The 27840-nt window shown below is 40.1% G+C and overlaps 1 protein-coding gene across 1 annotated transcript in view; it reads right to left on the bottom strand.

Moving 5' to 3' along the window:
• Window positions 1-27840, bottom strand: part of CACNA1C (calcium voltage-gated channel subunit alpha1 C) — a 1008001-nt gene that overhangs the window by 87025 nt on the left and 893136 nt on the right. Inside the window, 4 exon segments of the mRNA XM_078156118.1 lie at window positions 21185-21295; window positions 22166-22324; window positions 25136-25337; window positions 27361-27507. Coding sequence (XP_078012244.1) covers window positions 21185-21295; window positions 22166-22324; window positions 25136-25337; window positions 27361-27507 — 619 coding nt within the window.

The raw sequence follows: 27840 nt of genomic DNA, 5'->3' as shown, positions 1-27840 counted from the left end.
GGAAGCAGGAAGCTTTTCTGTGCCTCATTTTGCACTTCTTTAAAATAGAGGCCTCCAGTAGCTTCCTGAGATGAAAAAAAAACCTGAGAGACCATTTCTGGATAATTAATAATCTGTGTATTAATTAACCTAACTAATAATCAATACATTGATGGTCAGTAACCAAAGACTCCTAATGGAGACACTGAATGACTTAATTTTTTTTTTAAATCGAATGCCCCTGACAGAACAAATCAGCCCTGATTGATAAACAATTAATGAGGGAGTAGGCATTTAAATGAAGAGGTGGCTGAAAGTCTTCAGCTCCTCCTGAAGTGTCATGAAAAGACTCTTCCTGAGTCATGAGACTCAGCCACCTCCAGCACTCTGGACAGATGAATCCATCTTCACACAGACCACTCTGGTTGGTTTTTTCCTTCATAAGTTGGGTCACTCTAATGGAGAGGTGGCAAGGGCATAGGCTTAATGCTCTAAGGCTGGAATCTACCTAGATTAGATTCTGTTTAGACACAAGTAAGGTCTTCTAGTTGGGTGGGGTTCCGCCCAAGATTGTGGAGCATGTTCCTGGAGGATTTGGGCAGTCTCTTGTATCAGCCTTGTCCTTCAGAGACTGGTTGACTGACCTACAGGGGCTGGTCCCTGAATGAGGAAATAAAGAGAAAAAACCTTAATCCTAATTTAATAATAGGTTATTTATATAATAGAAAAATAATTTCCCTCATTCCTCATACATAGCCTTGTAGCTGGGACAAAACAGCTTTATCTCTGAAGTGCTCAGGGCTCCTCAGTCTTAAGCAAACGTATTAAATAGTTACAGTCTTTGAAGGAATAAGGTGGGTCAAATTGCACTGTGCTGCATCAACAGCAACCTTGCAGAGGTCACAAAGACATTGCAAAACATACAGTTTTAGAGGTCTTTGTGGAAGGTTTGGAGGCTTATGGGCTACTTGCAGGAAATAGAAGAACTTCAGATTTTTTTTTTTGGTACTAGTCAAGTCCTTGTCAATTTAAATGAGTTCTGCCTCTAAATCTGCTCAGCAACCCTCACACTGGGAAGGGTCCTCTAAAGAGCAATTGTCCTAAGCATTTCCTCTATTTCACAGCATCTTATAATGGGCTTGAGTTCCCTCATCAACTGTGAATCTGAATTGCTCAGAACAAGCCTTCCTGGGTTAATGGACTTTTGGAAATTCACTGTCTCTACATCAGGCAGAATTTTTCTGTGCCTGTTCTCTTGTTCATAAGATTGTGACTGAAAACCAAAGTATACCATCCCATTGGGTTTTTCTCATGGTGGGAATAATTTTACCTATTAAATAATTAAATGTAATAGCTAATACTACCCTTCCCACACCACAGCTTTTTGGTTAAGTCACATAATTTTAAAAAATCATTCATAGCAATGTTCCAGCTTTTAAGAGCCAGGCAGGAAAGAAGCCTGTCACAATGTTGCAACGATAAGCAAATTCCCTGGATACAGAAGCTGTGATAAGCAGGCCCCTCCTTAACAAAGCCCCTAGTATTACCATTCATGCTTGTCAGTCTTGTACTGACAGCATCAGGTACCCTGTTGTCATGCCATAAATAAATAATAATCATGGTAATTGTGGCTCACTAATCAGACCTCTAGGCAGAGTGTGTGTGTGTGTGTGTGTGTGTGTGTGTGTGTGTGTGTGTGTGTGTGTGTGTGATGGAGAGGAGGGCTACTATATTTGATCCTCCTACACTCCTCTCTTCCATCTCCAAATCTTTTTTTTTCCTATTTCTTTTAGACTATGCTGCTGAGTCTCTGGAGACAAGTCAGACCTATGTCCTGAGGAACCACAGGTTCGTTTTAAAATAAATAAATAGACATACAAACATATGTATGTATGGGTACACACGTATGTGTTTATACATACGTATACATAACACATATATCTGTGTGTGTGTATATATGTATATGTGAGAATATAGATAGATAGTGTTGAGGGTAACAGCAAGATTAAATCTGACACTAGCCACTTCAGCTAATGTTTACTGGTTAATAGTCTGAGTAATCCTCAGTGGAAGCCCTTTCCCCTCTTGCCACAGGATTCTTTATTTCTTTATGGGGAAAAGTGTTAAATTTAGGTCAAAGAGAAAAGATACTCATCAATTTATGGCAGGGTCACAACAGCGCGAACTGTATGGTATATCCTTCCTTTCTCCTAAACTCAGCCCTCTTTTTGACTTCCCAATTTCTCTTAAGAGTACTACTGTCCTTTCAGGTTCACAACCTCTTAGTCACCCTCTTCAATTTTCCTCATTCTACCCTACCCCTGCACTCATTATTTCCAATAAGTTGCCAATTCTTGTCAGTTTTATCTCCATCACACCTCTCCCATCTGTCTCCTCTCTACTCATGAGACACCTCCTAGTCCGGTCCCTATTCACCTCTTGACTATAACTATTGCAACAGTCTTAATTGGTGTCCTTGAGTCAATGCTCTCTTCTCTAGTCCATGCTCCACACAGCTCCCAAAGTTACACACACACACACACACACACACACACACACACACACACACACACACACACACAGAGACCCCTCTATATATCAGGGCTAATTGACTTGCCCAGGTTCACTCAGCTAGTTAAATGTCTGAGGCTAGATTTGAACTCAGGTCCTCCTGACTCCAGGGCCAGTACTCTATCCACTGCACCACCTAGCTGCCCCTCAAAGTGATATTTCCAAAGCATGAGTCTGACCATGTTACTCCTCTCAAGAATTCAGAGGCTTCCTATTGTCAATATGAAAAAAAACCAAACATATTTCTCCATTAGGCATTTAAAGTCCATCAAAGTTTAGCTCCAACTTATGTTTCCAGATGGATTTCACGTTCTTTTCCTTCATGAGCTCTATGTTCCAGCCAAAATGACATACTTGATGTTACTCATACACAGCATTTTCTTCCTGCCTCTTGAGCCTTTTTATGGATTATTAATTCCCCATGCCTCACACAGCTACTAGAAATCCCTAGCTTCTTTCAAGGCTACTTCCTATGAAAGTCAGCTAGGTGGCTCACTGGGCCTTGTGTCGGGAAGATCTGAGTTCAAATCCAGCCTCAGACACTTACTAGTTGTGTGACCCTGAGCAAGGCACTTAACTCTACCTCAGTTTCCTCATCTGTAAAATGGGGACAATAACAGCATCTACCTCTCAGGGTTGTTATGAGGATCAAATAAAATCATACTTCTAAAGTGCTCAACACATAGTAGGTACTTAATACATGATTGTTCCCTTCCCTATATGTGGCTTTTCCTGATTTCCCCAGTTGTTATGTATTAGACTGGCTACCAAACTGCAGGTCTACAGCTGTTGAGCTGACCTCATTGCTGTACGCCTTTGAAACCTGGACAGTATACCAATGCTATGCCAGGAAACTGAATGGCTTCCATTTGAATTGTCTTAGGAAGATTCTGAAGATCACCTGGCAGGATAAGATACCAGACACTGAGGTCCTTTCTCAAACTAAACTGCCAAGCATTTGAATGCAAAATGTACGCTTGCCAAAAAGACTGTTTTATGGAGAACTCACATAGGGCAACCATTCACAAGGTGGTCAGAGGAAGGACACGCTAAAGGTCTCTCTGAAGAACTTTGGAACTGATCGTGTGACATGGGAGACACTGGCACAGGACTGCTCTGATGCCCACATCAGAGAAGGTGCTGTGTTCTAAGAGCAAAGCAGAATTGAAACAGTTTAAAGGAAATGCAAGATGTGCAAATTTAGGGAATCTACCCCAAATGTTCCCACAGACTGCTTGTGCCCGACCCGTAGCAGAGCATTACGAACACGTATTGGTCTGATCAGTCACAGTTCACAGTTGGGTACACTGAAACTTGACTCTAGAGTAGTGATGTCATTTTGGTCTTCTTTGAGAACTAAGGACCAGTAATGTGTGTGTGTGTGTGTGTGTGTGTGTGTGTGTGTGTGTGTGTGTAAATGTTATCTCCTCCAGGTAGAATATAAGTTCATTTAAAGCATGGACTTTTTTGGTTTTGTCTTTATATCCCCACAGACTAGTATAGTGCCTGGCAAATTCTAGGTGCTTAATAAATGCTGGTTGAGGGGAAGCTAGGTGGCGCAGCGGATAGAGCACCAGCCCCGAAGTCAGGAGGACCTGAATTCAAATCTGACCTCAGACCAAACTTAACTCCAATTGCCTAAAAGGAAAAAAAAATGCTGGCTGAATTGAAGTGGGGTGGGAAGTGTTGTATTGTGGAAAGAGGACAGTCTCTGGGGGCAGAGGACCTGGGTTCAGATTTGCTCGCTGATACTCCACCTGTGTGATCTTGGGCAATCTGCCTAACTTCACTAGGCCTCAGTTTCCTCATTTGAAAAACGAAAAGGTTGAATTAGATGGCTTCTGTGGTCCTTTCCAACTCTAACCTATGATCACATGAATTTGATTCCCCTATTACACTATCTTGAGTGTCCTAGATATTTGTTAAGTGAAGACATTCTGAGCTATTATGAACATTGAATATTAACTCGGTCTTCAGGAAAATGTTGCACAGTAGCCAATCACTGGCCATTACTCAGATCAAACCGGACCTAAGAAGATTAAGAAGATCTCACCTTTTCCCTTCCTTCCCTGTTCTTCTCCAACAACATGATCTGGACCCTAGTGAATCAGCACCGGGTTCTGGAGAACGTTTGAGGTGATGAGGAAAAGGAAATAGAATGTTGACTTTTCCCATCCCTCCAGTCTGTTGTTTCAGTGGGCTCACAGTATCACAGTAGGCTGGGCTGTAGTTTTCTGAGAGGCATGGCCACATAACATTCACAGCTTGTTTGCTAAATTGTAAGCTACTTTGGGGCATATAAGTGCCTTATCTTTGTATCTTGCCCAGTTAAGTATAGTGCTCAATGAATGTCTGTTGATTGAATGAAGGGGATGAATTTTAGGCATGTTCACAATACGGTCTTTGTCATAATGGCTCTGGCTCCAATGAGTAGCTTTATAACTAGGAGAATACAGAAGCTTCAGGAAGCAAAAGACCTGTATTGGCTATTAATTGCTCTGCCACTCTGAAACAGAAACTCAGGGAAGCTCAGAAGCCTGTGATTCAGATGTTGTATAAGACTGCCTCTTAACAACCTTTCATCCCAGCTCATTGCAGTCTTGAATATACTTTGTGGTGGAGACAGCACAAGCAACCAAGTCACCTTCCTACTCCCTTGGCCTCGTTAATTCTGTTATCTTTCCCATCAAATCTCAAACATACTTCTAAGATTCCCAAGCTCATACCATCAGGTTTACCTTAGTTAATACCAAACATATAACCACTGAAACAACCTTTATTCTGAAATTACTTTCTGAATGTGCTGCTTTCTCCAATGTACAACCAATGCATTCTCACTGGAGTACACATACTCAACATAATCACTGAATTTCATTCCATGCTACCACATTCACTCTTTCCACGCTATTCTCTCACCCACCAAATGACCTCTTAAGACTTCTCAATGTTGGGCACTAGTAGGGTCTTATGTTCTAGTGCTCTTAAATACTTGTCATGAAATTGTAGGCACCTACTTTTCTTTACCTCTCCAAGACATATATTTTTGTCTCTTTCCTTGTTGGTTCTACAGTATCCCAAGCTCCTGTTACTTTCCAATCCCCAAACTCCAGAAATGTGGCAACTTTGAGAACCAGCACAAGATGCTCTTCTGTGTTAGTTAAAGGAGTTTGGCTCCTTTCCTGCTGAGAGAGAAACACTGAGGCACTTCAAGTTTGGATCTCATTATCATTGAAATCCACCCTGCAGAATCCAGTGTCTCTTTTTCTCGTATTGTAAGTCGCTGGGTTTCCTTCTGGAAAGGAAGGTTTTTTTGGTCTCTGGACCAAAGTCTCGGGATTTGGTCCTTTGGGTCACTGGGGCAGTAGAGTACCTTTGTGGGTCTGTTTGTCTGTGTATCTGTGTAAAGGCCTCAAGGCATTCGCAGTTGGATTCTGAGTTTCAGCAGGGGTTAATGATTGATGAGGAAAGTTGATTTCAGTTTAGTCTAGAGACTCATGTCAGAGAATTTTCTAAGGCCCTACTTGTGTCCAACAATGAAAGGAATAATCAGGGCTGATCCTTAAAATGCTTTTTTTCCCAATAGTCCAGGCAAGAGATAATAAGGACCTGAACTAGACTGGTAATAGTAAGAATAAATAAGAAAAAACAAGAGCAAAAGGTATATAAAGAGGCTACAGAAAAGACTTGGCAGTTACCAAATTCTGCTAATTCTTGTCTTTTCATTCCAAATCCTTACCCTGCTGCTAATACGACATTACTTTCTTCTTTTCTAGTGACCCTGTGGGGCCACTTATAGCCATATGCTTAATTATCAGGCACATAGCAACATCTTGCTAACTAGGACAGGCTTGATGGTGTTTTGCATAAAACTAAACATTTGGGGATGGATACCACTACTAAATACCAAACAGTTGTGGAGGCCTAATACTAAACATTTATTGGGGAGCCCCAAGGCATACATTAGAATTAGAAGAGATCTAGGTGCTTTGTAGAGCAACACTGTTCCCGCAGTGCTTAATGAGAGAAACCAAGACTTTGAAGAGCATAGTAATAATTGCCCTGAGGCTCTCCAGAAAATCATCCAGAAAATGGAAGCTTGAACTACCTAGCCATATGATTCCAAGGGGCAGGATCATCCATGCCCAAGTGGGGAAAGCGAGCATTTTTTAGCTGAAAGCTGGGTTATATATTCCTTTCCCTTTACTACATCCCCTCTTCTGAAAAAAAATCCTATTTTTAAGAGAAGTTTTGTGAGATAATATCTATTCTGGAAAACCTTCATTTTTCTGGAGACTCTCACTTTTGTGGAATGGCCTCTAAGGTTCTTTTTAATGAAGATTCTGTGTTTCCTCATCCCCTTCCTTCACCGGCCAATTGCTCTCCCATACCTTTCTAATACTCTTTCCCACTACGACATCAGTGCAACTGTGCACTGCATTGTAGGGTTCAGTTTATTTTCCTAAAACTATTGGCTGATTCCTCTGCAATAAAAACCTGAGCTTCAGACCTGGAAAATCAAACAGTCATCGGAGCCTCTATTGTAAGTTAGCAAGTGAGCAGAATGAACAAATGGCAGAGGAACTTAAAAGGGACATTTTTTTGGGGGGGGGAGGAGGTATAAAATAAAAAAGAGAGGCAGGCCCACTAATTACTCAGACATTGCTGGGACAAAGCAGAGTTTGGCTTATGTTCATTTTGTAATAACATTAACAATGATCAAAAAAGAGATATTCATGTATAGAGGCTAACTCAAACTTGGTTAATTAACTAATTGATTTTTAAAAAGTTAAGGGTAATATCAGACAAGATGGAAGGCATGGATGAGAGGTCAGCCAAGATGCTGCCCACGTTTGCATAGAGCTTTAAGGTTTATGCATGGTATCCATGATCTCAGGTTGCTATTATCATCATTATTTTACAGATGAGGGAACAGAGGCTTAGGGATGTTAAATAGCTTGCCCCAAGTCACACAGCTAGAGTCTGAGGCAGGTTTGGAATCCAGATCTTCCTGACTCCAAGTCTACTGTGTCAAACTGCTTCAAGGCTAAGGGTTGAACACAGATTTCAGGAAAATTCTAGATAACTGGAGAACCCATTGAGCACTGGGTCAACGTGGATTTGGTTTTCTCTTTAAAATGCCAAATAAAAAAAATAATTTTAGCTCTTTCCTATCTAGTTTAAGTACCCTACCCTGCAGCAATAATAGGTAAATATGAACAAGAAATGTAGACACCGAGTAACAAAAAAACACCAAGCAACACCATGCATGGAAGCCAGAGATACCACGACAAACTTAATTCGAAATTTAAAAATGCTAACTTATATGGTCACAGATTTGGCACTGGAAGTCATTAACTCCAATCCCCTCAATTTATGGATGACAAAACTGAGTCCTAGAGGAGCTAAGTGATTTTCCAAGGTTCATCATCTAATTAGTATGTATCTGAAGCAACATTAGAACTCAGGTCCAGCACTCTATCCACTGTACCAACTAGCGGCTAATTAGCACCTCAGATAACTTTGCAATGTTGTTAGTTGTAGTTGCAATGTAGATGGTTGTAATGGTGTTGGTTGCAGTTACAATGTAGGTGACTGTCTTTGGTAGTATGGCTAACACCACGTCCCTTATAAATGAAATAAAATGGATTTTGAAGTCAGGGAGATTAAAAACTGACTGAAGAATAATCAACTGAGTTGGCAGCTGAGAGGGCTGACAAGTCAGTAAGATCTACTTTAGGTTTCATTTTGAATGATCATAGAATCAAAACATTAGAAGGGGACCTAGGCTAAAAGTCATCTAGTCCATCCCTGAAAAAAGTCCTTCAAACAGGGCCCACAAGTGGTCACCCAGCTTCTGCTTAAGGCATGCAACAAGGCCTCCAAGAGGAACCTGAGGTAGTCTATTCTACTTCTAAAATAATTTCTTACGGTCTGGGAAAATAGTTCAATAAAGACATGATTCCGAGTCTCCTTGGCAATTGCGCATGGGTTGTATTATTCACATCCCAGAGACACAGGAGCACTAGCTCTTTGAAAAGTCCAGATGCCCTCCAAGCATAATCTCATTCAACCTTACTGCAAGCCTGTTAAACAACTACTCTTATTTTACATAGAAAGAAATTGAGGCACCAAAAGGGCGAAGAGGCCACCCAACATACTTGAGATAATTCATGAGAACTCTCTGCCTCTTTGGAGGATGCAGGATTTGTTAGAAAGCCAAGGAAAGAAACAAAATAAAGTTAGCTTTTGGAGAACAAAACAACCATTACAGAAATCTAGTTCTAGGGGAAAGTCATTGCTAACTCAATTGTTAGGGAAAGGACAAAACTCAATTGAATTCAACAAACACTTATTAAACACCTACTCTGTACAGAACACTTTGCTAAGGGCTGGTTGGGAGTGGAGGAGGAAGAGGACTTGGAACAAGAGACTGGAAAACACTGAAGTGATGAAGCCAAACAGGAAAGAAATCTGACAATATAAAAGCAAACCAGCTGACTGTAAGATTCTGGATTTTCAATGAAAAGACAACAGCCCAAGCAGAGAGGTTTAAATCTCTCCTGATTTCAGGGAATGCACCTTAGAGTTTTCATATCTGGCTTCCTACACCTGAGAAAGTGGCCTTCTCTCTGGAGAAAGAATAGGCAAATCCCACAATTGTGGAACTTACCCCTTCCAGCAGAGAAACCAAGAAGGCTTCATTTTTGTTCTGTTTTATTAGGGTTAGTCCTTTGATTTGTAGATTTTGTTCCAGAAATTTTAAATTTTTGCAGGAAAGCAACCTCTCCCTTTTTCTTCACAATGGGAAGGCAGCAGGATGAACCCAGAATCCCCATGAGAAAGAAATTCTATCAAATGATTCTACTGGGCGACATACAAATTGGGAGCTTCAGGCTCAGGTGGGAACGACTCCTCACGAAGGCTGATGCTGGGTAGATGTAAGGTCACTGTGGTCTCACTTTGGATCAAGACAAATTTAGTCTATTTCACTTTTTGAAATTCATCAAAACGTCTTCATCATGGTACAAGATGGTGATTGGGCAACTGGCTGGCAAAGTTCCACTTCCAGCACCCTCTAAGCTCTGAGGGAATTTTAGACTTTATCTGAGGGCAAACTACCTAGAGGGCCTCAAACCCTAACCTTGGGCAGGGGCCTCTCAGTAAGAAAGGCAGAAGTCAAGTTGAGTAAGGAGACAGAAAGACAAGCAGGGAAGAGAAAGCAGATGGGGGTCTCAGGAGCAACTGCAGCAAGTCTTGAGGCAAGGAGTTGGGGACAATGCAAGTATGAAGCATGTCAGGTGAATGGTAAGCCCTGAATTGTTTTGAATGTAGGCTGGGATCAGTGAGTAGTGACCTTTTTCCCTTCCCCATCCTCCCCCCAATCTACTTTTAAAACTGCCATCTTTGTAAATTATATTGTTTTAAGTGTCTTGTCAGTATGCCTGTGATAATGCATTAAAATCCAGCTGGTCATTTAAATCTGGGCCAATTCTGCTTACTTGAATGCTAGTGATGAGACTGGGAATCAAAGGAAGACACCTGGGAGGAAGCAGATTTAATGTTTCGAGGTTTTATAAACTCAATTTGGATTTTGTCAGTGCAAACTGGCTGGGGGTCTGAGCTGCATATTTCATTGAAAGTACAGTGTATTAGAGGGAAGAAGAGAATAATATTCAGGGCCAGATTCTTCCTGATGCAAAAGCCAGTAAAAAGGTCCAGGCTGTGCCTGGGCAAGGCACAGCCATTTTTCTTTTCCTGGGGTCAGCCAAAAAGATAGGTTGAGTTTGAAAGGAGAACCATGTTGTTCATGGAGGAGGGAGATGAAAGCAGGCCTCACCTCCAAAAAGGGAGGAAGAACTTTCTCCTCTCAAGATATTAGACAACTCAGGTTATCTTGCTTGCTAGTACCACCTGATGCTTATACATTTGAACTATATGTGGTTGCTCTGTTTTTAAATTCTCCTTGGATGCTTTTGGGTTTTGAATTGAATTTAGCTTTATGTGCTTTTTACTTTTTTAACTTTTACCGTTTTTGAAGAATCTTCTTTATGTTATAATTTTGATAGACTTTTTCCTTACAAAACAAAAATGTATTTACTGAAATATTACAATCTGGTTTTAAAAATCTTATTAAACATACAGATAGAAGTATATATTATTTTAGTTTCATTTTACATTTGTTCTAGTATCTCACTGATTAGTCTTTCTCTCTATCACCATCAGTTATATTCAAATGACAAATATAAATGTGAAGTACCTGTTTCAATACTGCTAAAAGATAAATTAGGTCTGGTTTTGATGAGAATATGGGAATTTAAAACTGTTCGTGATTTGTTCAATGTTACACAGTCATTTACCAATTGAATGAAGGTCTGTCACTGTTAGAATGCTACTTATTCTCATATTTATTTTATAACAGCAAAGTGAATATGAAAATTGGTATTTTTATTTTATAACTTTTACACAGAAAATTTACTTTATAATTTGCTATTTATTAATTGATATATTCATATATTATATTTAAATAATTTACAATTTGCTTAGCTAGCGAATATGCAATTTAATAGCAATGTGAGAGTGACAGCTCTTTATTCAATTAGTAAATGTCTATTTACTAATTGAATTCACTGAATGAATCGAGAGTGTTTTCAAATTCTCATATTCTCGTTAAAACCTTAATTCATTAGCATTAGCAGCATTGAAGTGGGTACTCCACATTTATATTTGCCATTTGAATGTAACTGATCATGTCATATTGCTGGTTTGGCATTTAACTCAGTATTATTTGTTGCCTAAATATGCTTATTATTGATCAATCTTTTACAAATATAGAAATTGCACGTAAAATGTATTGTCATGCATTAAGGTTGTGGGTTACTAATATCTGAAATAGAAAACTATAGATACTTCAAAAATTTTAAAGGAAATCATAAAAAGAGTTGGTGGACAGTAGCAGGACCAGGCCAGAAGAGTCCATTAAGGATATATTCTATGAATTATCAGACCCATTTGATCATTCAAAAAAAAAATCTCCAGTAGGAAATAATATCAGGGAATTAGCATGCTAATCTTATTTTCAACTTTAATGAGCAAAGGAGGTACTTTGGCAGAATTAGTAAGAACTAGATGTCTCATATATGGGTGAGGCTGAGGCACAATTCTTTCTTATCTGGGGGTAGGTGGGAGGAGAGGTGGAAACCATATTGTCTAGGTCAGAAATAAAAAGCCTCACTTGTGAGTTAAGTGAAGTTTTAGATACCTGGGGACATATACAGGCCTATCACCTATAGGGAATGTAAGCCTCAGATTCCATGAAGCATACAGAGAAGCCTTGCCTGAGGGGAGGACCATGACTAGATACATATCTTACTGCAGAGAGACGTAGAGGCTCAACCTAAGAAATCTTGTCAGGAGTCTGTGCTTAATGTACAACAGAACTACCACAATGGAGCCTGCAGACATTTAAGAGGGACATGGTAAACTGCTTGATGGAAAGTGTCAGAGGAGTCACTTTTGAAAACAGATAGTCTCTGAGGAAAAGAAACACCAAAATCCCATGTGAGGAATGTTCTGGTCTAACTGCTGAGATGGCATTTTCTAAATTTGGTGATTCCATTTAGCACAAAGGGAAATTGCTGTGTAAATCTGTGATGCAGGTGGACAGCCATCTATTCAGGCTGGTGGGAAGAGGAGTGGTACCCTCTGAAAGATGGGACATGACCAGACTACTCAAGTGACCAAATGATAATGGGGATGGGTCAATTTCAGGAAATCCCTAAAGGATATGTAGCACAGAAAAAAACCATGGGTTTCCAATAGACTAAGTTAGAGCCTATAAGCAGTTGGGAGAGGTCATACCTGATAGTCTACTCTATAAATTCTGATTTTAATCACTTCAGGGTGGTACCTTCATATTATATGGACCATGGAACCTAAGCAAGACAGCTGTACTACAAATGCAGATGAAGATAACATAGTACAAATGCACAGAAAATCTGGTGCGAGGTAACCACATGAGGATCAAGCTGTTCTTGGAAAGATAAAGGGAATGGAGACCATGACAACCTGATACATGAACACCACCATCAGGAGATTACCAGAAAGCAGAACTAACTACCTTCTGCAGAAAAGATGGCATATCTCACAAATGAAGTAATATTTATAAAGCACTTGACACAGTGCCATGTACTGGGCACTATATAAATGCTTATTCTCTTCATACCTTCCCTTTCCTTTCCTAGACACATGCTGGGTGTACTTTTTTTTTTTAAACCATGGAACTTATAATCTATTGGAAAACTAAAATACATAAATAAAACATAGGAATTATAAAATAACAATTTAACATATGCACTGAAAATAGAGTACCAATTAAATATATAAATGCCAAGGAAATAGAATAAATGACCAATCAGAGTCCCAAAGTGTTTAATTTGACAGGTTGGATGCGCTCTTCTTCATCTTTTTCTTCTATTTTTGTTCTTTTTGTCAAGGCAGTTGGATTACGTGAGTTGCCCAGGGTCACACAACTAGTAAGTGTCAAGTGTCTGAGGCTGAATTTGAACTCAAGTCCTCCTGACTCCAGGTATGGTGCTCTAACCACTGAGTGACCTAGCTGCCCCTTGTTTTTTTTGGAGGCATTCTGGATAAGAAGGCCATGTGAATACTGCAGAAGCTGAGATCTTTGAGAAGACTATGAGGAGAAATGGTTGAAAGTGTTTGATCAACCAGAGGGAAATGATCTGAAACTAAGTGATATGCTGGCAGAAAACTGACAAATGCCAGTTTGGCAGAGTCTTGGTCAAGTATGTAGGTCACTCAGTGTCACAGCAAGGTGTGAGCATTGACCAGGGAGGACAGAAAGGAATTCCAGAATGGCCAAACTGAAAGAACTTTTGAGATCTAAAGACTTTTAGGGGATTTGTTGACTATTATCACAAATTTGCTAAGAACCATGTTTCCACAGCGAAACCATTGCTAAACCTCACTTGTGCTTATGTGATTTAAGAGAACCGGAAACTGAAGGACAAGAAAGGCTCAGCTGTGTTCAACACATAAAGCTATTTAGAGATCAGTGGATACACAGATGTGAACCAACTTTCAAAGACTTGGTCACACATACACCAGTGTGGAGTCTATGCAGATCTAAACAAACCATTTTTTCTGTATACAGATGCTAGCCTGGAAAGCTTGAGGCCAGTCACATTATAAGAGAATAATGGTTACCAGAAACCAATTGTATGTGTCAGGAGAGGACTTAAGTGGCTATCCCAACCACAAGCTGGAGTTCTTGGCTTTGAAGTGGGCTATTACTAAAAAGACTATGTATATAGAGCAAGTATGGACTAAAACCATCCATTGACATCTTTTGAGCAGTGCCAAGTTTAACGCTGCTTGCCTGATATGGGTAGCATCACTAGCTAATCATTCAGCATTTATTATTGGCTGGGGAAGACTAATGTGGATGTAGATGCTCTGGGCTGAAGGTCACATGACACCAAAGCTATGATGTGAAAGCCATGTGGAACATTCAGGGAGCTGGGCCACCATCAAACAGAAGTGTAATTGGAAGCTTGGGACTTCTGCCAGAGAGTAGCAGCATACAGGCAGCTTCTTTCATTGAACCAATCTTCTCTGCCTCAGTAAGTGGCCTGTGGGTAACTGGTGGCAAGAGCAGATGGCTGATTAACCAAGAAAAAAGGAAATGCTGCTAACTAAGAAACTCAAATTCTTATTTTCGAGAAATTGCTTATTATTAAAGCAATGGCAGAAGTTGGAGCTGCTCAAAAGGACTGATACTACACAAGGTACGAGGAAGCTGTTAATGCGGATCAACACGTATTGTATTACAGCTATGAAATCACTTGCATGACAGTTTTGGACATGTCAAAGCTTAGAGCTAGAAAGAAGCAGATTTTACTGGCCCAATATGGCAGCAGATGTCACTCAGAAGTATGGGACTTGTGGTGTGTTTAAAGAAAGGCACTGCCAACTTGTGCTGCAAATTTAGAAAATGTAAGCACTAGAAAACCTTTAGAAATTGTCTGCATTGGCTTTTTATCTCTGGAAAGAGAAAGTGAGAAGTCATATTTTAGTAGAGACTGATCATTTCAACAGGTATGCATAAATACATTCTATCAGGAATCAGAAAGCACCTATAGCTGTTAAACTCTTGTGGCAAAAGTATTTCTCAGTGTATGAATTCCTTTCTAGGATTCCTACTGACCAAAGCAGAAACTCTGAGATGAAGTTACTCAAGTAAATGCAACCTTTGATTGGCATCAAGAAGTATGAAACCAATTTTATTATCCCCATTAGTGACTCTCCAGCCTGAGTATTTCAATCACATATTGTAAAACACACAGTTAAGGAACATTGAGACTAGAACAATCTCAGTGCAGTTAACAGATGGCATTTCTAGAACAACTGTACAGCTCTACCAGGAATGATATCACAGGCTTTACACTATTCTTACTGATGTTTGGATAAGAGTGATGTCTAGACACACCTCGACTTGTGCTTTGGAGTCTCTGAAGATGGAGAGAATGAAGACACTCACAACCAATACACCTCCTGGCTTAGAGGCTAAGAGACGCCTAACAACTAGTCATGTCTTCAGCTCAGAAGAGCACTGAAAAAATCAGTCTGATGCCCGGGTTTGTTGTGAGAAGACCACCAGCAAAAAAGAGTATTGCTGAGAAACTTGGGTCTTCAGGGGACACACAGGTTAGCAGAAGGAAAGCTACTTCATGCTTAGTTGTGGAAAGACTGGACAACTTGCCTATTTACAGAATAGCCCTAGAGATTGGTGGGGCTTTAGAAAAACAGTTAATGAAATGTGCAATGGTAACTATTTATTGCCTATAAGAGTTAGTTGGACTCCCAGATGCTGTTATTGTTATTTGTCTTTCATTTTTGAAGAGGACCAACAATATCATGGGTAATGACTTGTGTGTGAATTGGATTTAAGTGAGGCACAGTTGTGGAAAGTTGTCCCTTTCAGAGTCATTCTGTCTTCCGAGATGGTTGAAGTTCAGTGGCAGGACAAAAGTCAAGATAAGTGGTGGGGGCCTGGGAAGCAGTGGATGACCTTGGCATCTTTAATGCCTGACCGAGCTCTGAGAGCTCCACTGCACCTGTTTTAGCTGCCTTCGTGGCCACTGGAACAAATTGTTCTCATCTGCCCATTCTGCCGGGGAGTTTTCACATCAGCTTTGGGTAGACATCTTCCTAACTCACCGACAGGTTTAAGACCTGTTAGGCCCTCGACCTGGTTTAGCCCATCTGTCAAGATGGCTTGCTGGGGGTGGCCCCTGCACATGATACAGCTCCTTGAAGCCACAGGTGAGAGTTGGGTGAAGGTTTTCACCAAAGGTGATTGAGCAGCCCTCACACCAGTGCTGCTAGTCTTCTCTTAACACCTCATACACCTCACTCCCTGATGCACATTTATTTTGTGATAGACATTGATCTCTGCTGTCTAAATAAAAGATATAGCCCACTTGTTATACAGAGACTAACTGAACCAGACACTGGTTCAAGAAAATGACATTTCTGGTGAAGAAAACTGTATATTGTAACCCAATAAATAAGAGTAGCCTGGACTACTTGAGTAGTCTGGTCATATCTCATCTGAACTCAGAGGCAACACCTTTCCTGCCTAGAATGTTAGCCATAGTGACTGCTAAGGTAACAACTCTCTATATAAATACTCCTATAAAGTATAAAATAGACACTCCTAGGTTACAAAAAACTTGGGAACATACGTAGCCAGCCTGGTCCCTCCACAAGTTCCAGACTATAGTTCTAATTAAGACTATGATCAATCAGTCGACAGGTATTTATTAAATGTTTACTATGTGCCTGGCAGCCCACATCATCAATTCATCCAGGGGCAAATAGATCAGCTGGTCACAAGGCAGTGAGATCTATCCAACCTGTGTCCAGATTAACCTATGATGCTGCAAGTAAAACTGAAGAAGTGGTTATATTAATGTTTACCCATGTAATAAGTACCTTGCATGTATTTGCATGTTCATTGACATACTATTAATTATTGCATGTCCTGAATTATGTTTTTCTTTCAATTATTTTGCTGTTTATTAGATTATATAGCAATGTCAGGCAAGTATTATGGGTGTATTTATTAAGTATTGCAGCTATATTTTTCTATTATGTATTGTAACATTGTTTCTTTATTCATTTATACATTAATGCCAAAGCATGTTCTGTGATTTTGTAGGACTATTGATATTATGTTGCTCTCACTGCTGTGGTAAGAGCGAGCACCATGCTTGAATGTAATTTAGACATGTAGTCACTGAAGCAGCCTTCCCATCAGCGCTTGGAGTCAGGAAGACCCAAGTTCCCTGAGTTCAAGTCCGGCCTCAGACACTAGCTGTGTGACCCTGGGAAGGTCACTTTACCCTGTTTGCCTCAGTTTCCTCATCTGTAAAATGAACTGGAGAAGGAAATAACAAACCCCCTCTAGTATCTTTGCCAAGAAAACCCCAGATGGAAGAGTTGGATACGACTGAACACACACATGTTCCTGTTGCATATACTGCTGAATATTTGCTATGAACAGCGTCCTGAGGTGATTTTCAGGGATGCTGGGAAAATCGTCAGTGTTTAAGTGTTGATATTTTACTTTGTTGCTTGGGCTGTACATTTGCTGATGTCAAATATACCTTAGCTGATTTTTCAAGGGCCTGCCCAAAGGTTTGGATGTGGAGCAGAGGGAGATGGGGATCAAGCTGCTTGCTAGTGGTCAGTTCGATTTCCAGGATCCTCTGAGGGGACCTTATTTATTTAAAGGCAAATCACCTTGAGGGCTTTGGACCCTGATCTTGGGCATGGGGCCTCTGAATAAGAGAGGCAGAAACTAAGCTGAGCAAAGAGGGACAAAGAAGCAAGTGGCAAGGAGGAGAAAATGGTTGGTGTGGCAAGCAGATGGGAGGTCAGGAGCTAGGAAGTTGAGGACAACTGCAAGCATGAACCATGTCTGTGGTGAGCCTTGCCCTGCTCTTCCCTTCTAGAAGTCCTTTCTCTTCTGGTGGCTACAGACTGTGACTGCTGCTTTTAAAACTGCTATCTTTGTAAATGGCATTGTTTTAAGTATTTTCTCAGTATAAATGTGAAATATGTGTTAAAACTGATCGTTCAAATCTCTGCTAATTCTGCTTAGCACCTGAGTGCTAATGGTCAGACTGGAAACAATGGATAAGGAAGCAGATTTAAAGTATTGAGATTTTATGAAACTTACTTCAGGTTCAAGCTAGATATTTAAATGAAGGTACAATACATCAGAGACAGAAAGACAATAACATTCAGGGTGCAATTCTTCCTAACACAAGAGCAGATAAGAAGCCCTCAGCTGCAAGAAGGCAAATCCCAGATATTTTGCATTGCCAGGGTCAGCCACGTTGGTTAGTTTGGTTTTAAAGGAAAGCCACACTCCTGAGGTCAGAGGGAGCTAGAAGCCAGCAGAGCCTCTACAAAAGGAAGAAGTTTCTTCCTACCAATACACTGACAATTCAGCCTGCTTTGCTCAGTAGAACATTCATATGCCAGTAGCATATGCCATTCATATGCTATTCACCCCAAGTCTTTGTGTGAATAATGGAAGGCTTTTTACCCAAGGATCAGAATTCCATATCATCATTGCCACAACTCAAATCTACAACACCTTTCATGCCCAGGTGAAACCTTAGATAGAGCATTTATTAAACACTCTATGCCAGGCTGTTCAGGGGGATTATTTCTGGATTATGGGGCATTGGGAAACTCAACCTCTCCCCCTTCAAAATTTGCTCTTCATGGGTACCCTAAATTTCATGAAAGCCATTCTCTTTAGCTATGCATTACTTTCTCCCATGACCTATTTTAATAGTCAGATTGTCACCAGTGCTTTTGTATATCAGTGCTGAGAAAGAACAAGGAAGCATAAGAACTAGGCTCTCGGAGGGATATTGCTGAAAGTTGGTAGAAACGAGGGGTGAGGCATGTTTAAGACAAACTGCTAATTTACCATTCTTTTCTGGAAGTCTCTTCTGTATATTTGTAGTATCCCCAACTGATGTATTTAGGGTTATGTTGCTACTAACTGTCTTCTCAGTTGACTGATATTTAGTTCATTTCTCCCAGGGTGTTTTGTAGGCCCTCAGTTGCATCTGATGCAAGTTTTCTTTGTGTTGGCTTAAGCATTTTTGAAAGATGGGCATGCTGGTCTTTCCCCTTTGTCTTTATTTCTGTTAGGATTAGCACACTTTAGGAACCCTATCCAATTGCCTGTCCTATTCATTATTTCCTCCAGGGACAGTCTTTGGAGTTTTGCCAAACTGACTAGCTACTCACCTAATGACAGCTAGGTGGGGTAGTGGATAGAGCACTGGATTTTGGATCTTGCTTCAGATGCTTACTAGCTGTTTGACCCTGGACAAGTCATTGTTAGTCTCAGTTTCCCCATATGTAAAATGAAGATAATAATAACACCCACTCATAGGTTTGTTGTGAGGATCAAATGGCATTTTGTAAATCTTAAAGAGCTGTGTAAATGCTATTATTATTCTTACCTATTCTTACTCTTACTTATTACCACTTAAGAGAATGAGAGCAACTCAGATCACAGAAGTCAAAGCATTATCGTGTTAGGCATTCAGACTTAGTTCAATGGCATTATTTTATTTTGAATTGGGCAATATTTTATAGTATTTAAGGGACATATGGTTTAAATATCATGAAAGCTGACCCAGGGTTACCTCCATGTTATGCTAAGACAGCAAGGTAAACCTTTAGTGGAAGTCTTCTATACAAGTGGGGCATGAATCAGAAATTCTATTATTTGGAGCCTTCTGACATTACTCAGCTCCTTAGACTTTGATTGGCTCTCCAGATGAGTGAGGAAAACCTAAGGTAAGGTGGAAAGTGGTCAGGGTAGTTTAGCGTGTGCCCTCATTCTGAATAAGGAAAGACTCTCTGCCCCTAGGGTGTTGGAGCTAAGGGGGAATGTGAAGGTGGAAAGCTGCTCTGGAGGAGTCAGGAAAAAAGTCATTCTCAAATCATATCTAGTAAGAGTCTTAGTCCTGTATGGGAGAAGCAACTTAGCACAATGGATAGACGTATGCTAGTTTTGTGACCCTTGACAATCCACTTAACTTCTCAGTACCCCGGCTATAAGCTAAGACTATTTGGTGGGTGGAGTTTGCTCACTGGCTTTTTCCTACATCAATAAAATCATACATTAGGTTCTCCCCTCCCAAATCTTGTTCCTCTATGATTAAGTGAGATCCCTGAATACCTAGTCTGTTCTGGATGCCTTTTTGTTATTTTATATTGTAAGCTCCTTAAAGGCAGAAAACATGTTAATGTAGCTTCCTCTGGGTTGTAATATGAATAGAAAAAGTTTGACAATTGCTTTGGGTAATGATGAAAATGAGGATGACGATGGACATTATGCCATCCCAGAAACATTTTTCAGTCTACTTATCAGTATGGGCCTCTAGGATGCAAAGTAAATGGATATTTGAAAATGTGGATAGAAACAGAAAATCCAGTTGGGACATCTGCTTATTTCAACTAATGCTGGCACAAGTAGGAAACACTGGGTAGGCTAGTAGCATCATGAGCTGAAGAGACTATCAGGTCAGCTTGAACTATTGTCCTAGGTACAATTTGGCCCCCACATTATTCCTCAAAGTTCCTTCAATTGACTGTGGCTACTGTGCTTTTTCTTGGAAGTAGCTTTATGCTGCTTGGTATGGAGCATCAAAGGCCAAATTATCAGCTAGATAGAGCTGACCATGGTGCTTGGAGATGGAAGACACCTGGAATTATAACCACCTCTCAATTCTCCGTGATAAGGGCAATGGGGAGAAAGAAGAAAGTATGGGCAGAGTGGAGGCACAGATAATTAAAATACATGGTCATTCATTCTTATGTCCTCCATTTTAATCAATAATTATAACTCTCATCTAACCAAGCCTTTTACCAGAAAGCTGTGAACAAGGAGCAAAATGGGGAGATTTGAGAATCATTTGCTTTCCTGGTTGTATAGGGTGTTAAGGAGCTCTTGTGTGGTCGGAAGGTGGGCAGCGGCAACAGTAGTAGAATGAAAACACAGCCAAACAAAATCAAGCCTTTCTGACAATTAAGAGTTTGCTGTATGTTATGAGTGGTCTATGTATAATTGATGTATGGGGAATGCCATAGGCCCAGGGAGGCCTGGGGTGATTGGGGTGAAGAGTGTTGACTTGCTAATACCTAGGCATAGCCCTGCTATAGTCATGGTTTAACCTATAGGCTCCCCATGAGTAGAGGCCCTTTGTTTGCATGGTAGAAAATGGGTATAGAAGGACAAATTTTGTGTCTCCCTTGTAAGAAGTAGCTTTTTACAGGAGGAACTTGTCACTTTTGCATCCCAGTTCAGGATCACTGCAGGCATTAGCTAAGATTCCATTCCAGGGACCCCACAGTCCTGTTCCAAATTTAGACAAATTTAGGGTTGGCTCTTTGGGTGGTCCTTTCACTGCATATTTCTGCCTCCCTTCTGCCTCATCACACCTATCTCCCCTCTATCCCTTTCCTCTAGGCATATGATCTGAAATTAGATGACCTTTTTCAAAGGCCTGCCTACCTTGGGTTTGAATGCAATGAGCTTCAGGATCATCTCCACAGTGAACAGGCCGGTGAAGAGCATGTTGAGAATGTTCATAGCGATTTTGAAAAGACAGCTCTGACCGTAGTGCTGGGAGGAAGGAATTCCCAGTGTACAGTGAGAATGGGACTGAGATTCAGGGGGGGGAGTCTTTGCCTTACCCATTCTTTAGCCTAGCCTTTTCAGAGTTTGAGCCTTACCCCAAACAACAAGAACAACATTTAAAAAAACCCTCTAACACCATTTTCACACGCCCAAAAGGGCTGGTCCTGTATACACTGTATCTTCCAGTTTACAGGTAGATCTCAGAGCTCCTTTCTGTTTCTGATACCACTGAAAAACCTGAAGGCCTTAGTGGCCTTGGGTCATAGCTTTCCTTCTTAGATTGGCAAGGAAAAATATGATGGAGACCCCAGCAACTATTTCCCTAATATCACAGAGAGCCTTAACACAGGACTCTGCATTCTGGCTAAAGAGAGGGGTTGGTGAGCTAGAAAGGACCTCAGATGTCATCTCTTCTAAACTCCTCATTTTATAAATGAAGGAACTGAAGCTTACAGACTTGTCCAAAGTCACAAGGTGGTAAATAGTAGAGGTGGGATTTGAACCCAGGTCCTCCAACTCCAGAGTCTGATTTCTTTCAAAATGGCATCTATATTCCATGCCTTGTTAATAGCAATGAATGTATGGGCTAAATTAATAATCTCCCTGTTTTCCCTGCCTCTTCTCAAACTAGGGGTCCTTCAATGGGACATACTCTGGGTAAGGGTCATATCCTTTTCAATGGAGCAGTCAGGGCTGTGGGTAAGAGAGCTGCTATTCTCCATTCTTCCTTTTGGCTACCAATTGAAAAACTAACTCATGAGATACACATAGCTTTCTCATTTCTGTCTCTTCCTTAGCCTCAGGGAATAGGCCACAGCCCTTTCAGGTTTTCCGCACCTCCCACCCTACACTTACCTGCATGGCCAAGCAGATGGTGTTGAGAAGGATGAGGACGAACATCAAGTACTCAAAATAGGTGGAATTGACAACATACCACACTTTGTACTGGTGCTGGTTCTTGGGGATGTACCTTCTCAAGGGCCGAGCCTTGAGAGCATACTCGACACACTGTCGCTGTTAGGAGTAGGGGTAGGGGGATGGAAGGGACAAGAGGTGGGAGAAGAAAGGAAAAGAGAAGTCAGTCAGTGAGGCATGGAATGATAGGAGAGGAATTGGGGGGTTGGGCATGTGTTCAAATCCCCAGGTTTTATGGGAAACCATCACTGACTATTCCTGTTGTCAGAAGTGACAGTAAGTTGACCCTTTTGCTTCTAGTTTCTATCTTTCATACGTGCAATGCTTTATTTTTATAGCATCTTTAAGATTTAATTTTTCTTTTTTAAAATTTCATTTTATTTTTAACTTATGAAATAAAACAAGCTAAGATATTGTTTGATAAGACCAAAAAGACAAAAGTAATAGCCTCCTTGTTAATTCTTCTCTTTGCCATAGTCTCTTCCAAGGGCATACAGAACACTTTCCTTTCTTTTTTTAAATCTTTCCTGTTTTCTAAAGTCTGCAACCAAAGAAAACACTCCCAAACCACTGACAGGTGATGAGAAGAGATTACTTTGGGACTAAATCTTTGTTACTGTAGTTAGCAAGATCTTTGGCACCTCTGCACAAATATATTTTAATTTCCATTTCTATGCCATAATCCTGAACCTGTGGCAAGATTGTTGTTTTTTGTTTTTTTTTTTAACCTCCTCACCCAATCCCTAATATCACGTAATATTTCTTCAGCCAGTTGAATTCTTATCAACATTAGTTGCTCAATTTCATCTCTCTACTTCCCCCTCCTTCCCACTCCTGCTTCTCTCCCTGGAGAAGTTCCATGTTTCTTGGTCAGCACGTAGCTCTTATACTCCCAACCATCCTCAATGGGAGAGTTTCTATCTCAGTCTTTGGGATTGGAATATCATACGCTCAAGTTGAAACTCTTTCTCCTTGGTCTTGGGCAAAGGTTTCTTTTTTTTTTTTTTTGGCTAGGCAATGGGGTTAAGTGACTTGCCCAAAGTCACATAGCTAGTAAGTGTTATGTGTCTAAGGCCGAATTTGAACCCATGTCCTCCCGAATCCAGGGCCGGTGTTCTATCCACTGCGCCACCTAGCTGACCCTTGGGCAAAGGTTTCTTAAATCCTCTTTCCTGCTAAGAGACATAATTTCTCTCTTCTCTCCCCAACCTCAACTCATTGGTATTTTTACTTGATAGTAGCAACACTTCTCTCATAGCTGGCTGAATTATTATTTCCATCTTTCACAAACTGCTTACTCCAGAAAGCCATCCTTGATTACCTCAACTGGCAAAGATCATCTCATTCAGAGCTCACATCATACCATATTTTGTTTTGTAACTCTCTAATGCACTTGTTGGGTAGTACAGTGTATATTTCTGATGAAAATGCTTGTGCTATTGAAAGTGAGAGTCACCAGCTTGGAGATCAGATCCCCCCCCAAAGAGTTTGGTGTACTAAAGGTGGAACATCCCAGAGAGACCACGGAGGCTGCACAGGTCACACTTTTTAGGATTCTGGCTAGGAGTACTTCTTTCCATATGATTAGCATTTTTCACTATTTATTAATTTTTTCCATTTATAAACATGTTCAAAACACACGTCAAAAGATCTAGATATAGGTGTGCTTCATTTTCTCATGTCACATGTTTCAAGTTAGACACCTTAAATTTGAAAATTTAAAAATAAATCCATCTGTGCTATGACTTTATAATATTAAAGTTATTCTGGGAAAGGAGTCTAATTTATGTACACTGGGTAAAAGAACTTGACTTTAAAAAAATATGAATGTTCAGTTCATTTAGTATGTTTAGCTTAATCTAAAAAGTTTTGCAATTTTGTTTAAATATAAGTATGTTTGCTTAACTATTTTAAATTTCATCTGTTGATCAGTTAATTTTTGTCGTGCAGTCTACTTCATTTGTGTTAAGGTATATTTCTATCATAAATACTTGGTTTTTGTTCAGTTTTCTTCCATTTTATTATAAAAGAAATCTGATGATGTAATCTTTTAAGATATATATATATATATATACACACACATATATGCATCTATCTATCTATCTATCTATCTATCTATCTATCTATCTATCTATCTATCTATCTATTTCTTTATTTATTTAATGTCTCATTCCTCCACCAGATTGTAAGTTCCTTGAGGGAATGGACAAAGTCTAACCTAAACTCTGTATCTTGCTTAGTGCTTGGTATAGTGTTTTGTGATCAAGTTGCTTAGTAAATGTTAATTTGTTGTTATTTGACAGTTCTTTGGTAACTCTTTCCTTCCCACAAAGATTTTGTTTCCCTTTATTTTCTGGTGCACAAGGTTTTTCCTTAATAATTGTTTCTGTGACTCCTTTCTCCTTCCCATCTGTATCTACTCCAAGACAGAGCTGACAGTTAAATGGCAAATTTGGTGACTTGCAGGAGTTTGCAATTCCTTTGCATATTGCTTCTCAAAGGGAACCCCCTTCCAAAAAAAAAAACCTTTAGCTTTTTCATAACAGAAAATAGAAGAGATTATTTTAGTGCTATTGTTTCTCTCTTCTGTCACTTCTCAGAGTGGAAGTAGGGTCATAGGATTGAGTCTGGGAGGTACTTTAGAGATCATCTATTTAGCCTTTACAATTTACAGATGCAGATCCTAAGGCTAAGAGAGGTTAAGTAACCTGTACAAAGTCACACAGGTAGGAAATAAGAACCCAGATCCTGACTCCAAGCTCAGTGCTTTCCCCACTGTATGGTGTTACCCACCCTACTGTATATCTTTTCCTTCTTAGCAGCCTCTCTTGCTTCTTGACTTGAACTATTAACTACACTTTCCTTCCCTCTCCTGCTCTCTTCTTCTTCCCTTCTCCCTTAGGGGGCTACCTGGTTCTTGTCCAGTTCACAGTTCTTGTACTCCTGTTCTCCCTGCTCCTGGAAGGTGACAATGACGAAACCCACAAAGATATTCATCATAAAGAAGGCGATGATGATGATGTAGATGATGAAGAAGATGGAGATCTCTACTCGGTAGTTGTAGATGGGTCCCTTATCTTCAGTGTGTGAGTCGATGGATCGGTATAGAAGCCTGGAGAAAGAGATGGATCCCACAGAGTGAAATGGAAAGACAGTATCTCTCTGAGGACTTATGATGTCCTTAATGCTAGGGATACCTCAGAATTGGAGTTGTGGACGTTGACTCCAAAGTTTTGTAAATATGGAAGGAAACTTATGAAAACTGGTGTGAGCCAATAGGCCTACAACTTAAAGGGAATGAGGCTGAGTCTAAAAGAAATCAGCTTGTGAGCAAATAAGGATTTACATAAAAATGACAATGTGATCTTGAATGCTTATATCATACTTCTTTAGAATGCTAACTATGGAGTTGTTGTTATGCTTTATGTCAATGCTTTCTAAATAGTATCCCGTGGAGTATGAATAGGGTTTCCATAAGAAAATATTGATGCCAGCAGCATTTCCCTTTCTAAAATATTAATGAGGAAATTATGTTATATAAAAAATATTTTTTCCTGTGCAATTATGAAAATAGGTTTAATTCCCTTTCTTTTGTTTAAAAGTTCTTTAAACTTCTCTTTATCCTGGGGACATTTCATAAACTCAGGCTTCCTGGACCAGCATTTTTTTTTATGTAAATATATTTTAAGTCCCAAGAAAGTAGCATGGTATAGAAAAATGAGTATCTTATTTGGAGTCAGCCTACTTGGGCTTTTGGCCTTCTGACACTAGTTGTATGTCTTCAGGCAAATCATTTAATCTCTCTGAACTTCAGCTCCTTCATCTATAAAATGGGGATAATAACACCTATTTCACAGGGGTGTTGTGAGAAATAGTCATTGTTAGCTAGAAGTACTACATAAATATAAGTTATCAAATAAGGGAAGTGCTGCCTTATACTCTTATCTTTTTATTTACTTTGCATCTGTGTTATCACCTTGAGTAAACTCTAAATTTTATAAGAGTTGGGACTTTGCCCCCTACTTCCTTTGTAACTTATCACAGTGCCTTGTACTCTGTAAACAGTGGGCATACCGTTGATGATGCCAACTACTGGTTTCACCACTACCTGAGCTGCTACACCCTAAGTGAGAGACTTGCTGAAGGTGGGGGGAGGTGGTGGGATATGTGGGCTAATTCTAAAAAGTTAGGAAGAATCTCTTCTTAGGTCCCATCCTAACCTCACCACACAAATAATGCTAACTTTTCATCCAAAAATCTATTTTTTTGCCTTAAAAATATCTGCATATTTGTTAAAAAAGTCAATTTGGAGAGGGGTTAATATTAGAATAAAAAGGGCAGGTGGCCAAATGGGTCTTATTCAGACATACTATTAAATACTTTAATGGGAAAGCTGATAGAAAAAGATACAAAGCCTGTTCGGTACACTGTTCTCCTAAAAGTGTTTGAATACCACTTCTCTTCTATTGCTAGTGTAGAAGGTGGGGAGGCTCAGAGGTACGTTATTTTAGTGAAGTAACATTTCAACCCTTATTATGGTAACCTATTGAAGGATCTCTTGTTAATCGTGGTGTCTTTGAATGCCAAAGGATCTACAATCTAATGAAGTTTCTATGTAGAGGGCATGGTTATCCATGATCTCTGATCTATGGCCGTCTTATAATTACATCCTAGACTGGGATGAGAGTCTGATAAAAACTAAGGTTATATCTAGGATAGTAACCACCTTCCTGGATCATCAACTAATTACTGACTTGTCACAGAAACTCAGAAAGTGTTGAAGTTAAAAGGGATCTATGAGAATTCATCCAGTCCCCTTATTTAAGGGATGAAGTTTAGAGAAGTCAAATGATTTGCCCAAACACAAGCCTTTTTGTGGCAGAGCTGAGACTGGAACCTAGCTGATCTGACTCCAAGTTTGGTACACTTTCCACGATACCATGCCTTTTACCATAGACAATTTGTATACCTGAAGCATTACTCAGGAAAGTGCTGGGATAGGGTCCCTACCGTAGAGTAGATGATTTATAAAGGATATGAGTATGCATGGCCCAGGAAATGGTATGGTCAGGAGACTAAGGCCCACTTTCATCTCTGGGCATCAAAGCTGTGGGCACATTGGTTTTCATACTCACTCTGGCCACCCCTCAAAGGTGGAGACAGTGAAGAGGGCCATCATGGCAGTCAGGACATTGTCAAAGTCAAACTTGCTATTTTCCCAACTTCGAGGCTGAATGATGGGATGATCTACCTCACCATCTTTGTATGTGATATAGTTGCCCCTGAGAAAGGAAGGATAAGTTAGTTCATTTATTCAATCAACAAATACTAATTAAGTATTTACTAAGTAGTAGGAGATGGGGATGCAAAGACAAAAGAAAAAACCACAATGACCATACTTGAGACAAGTGACTTGGAGGGATACCTCACCCTTCCCCACCATCTTTGTCAATGAGCCCTGGGCAATGAACAAAGTCATTAGACTCTGGAGACTTCTGAGTTAAAAAACAGACAGCTGTGCATGGGAGGCAAAAGAAGCTTGTAGCTGCCCATAATTGGTGATTACTTTTCCAAGTTATGAAAGTGTTACTATATTCTCTGGAACTGTTTGATTG

The sequence above is a fragment of the Phascolarctos cinereus genome, unplaced genomic scaffold (genome assembly GCF_003287225.1).
Source record: "Phascolarctos cinereus isolate Bilbo 61053 unplaced genomic scaffold, phaCin_HiC Scaffold_1;HRSCAF=81, whole genome shotgun sequence".
NCBI classification, from domain to species: Eukaryota; Metazoa; Chordata; class Mammalia; order Diprotodontia; family Phascolarctidae; genus Phascolarctos; species Phascolarctos cinereus.
Note: the sequence above shows the minus strand (reverse complement) of the source record. Positions and strands in the feature narration are given on the sequence as shown.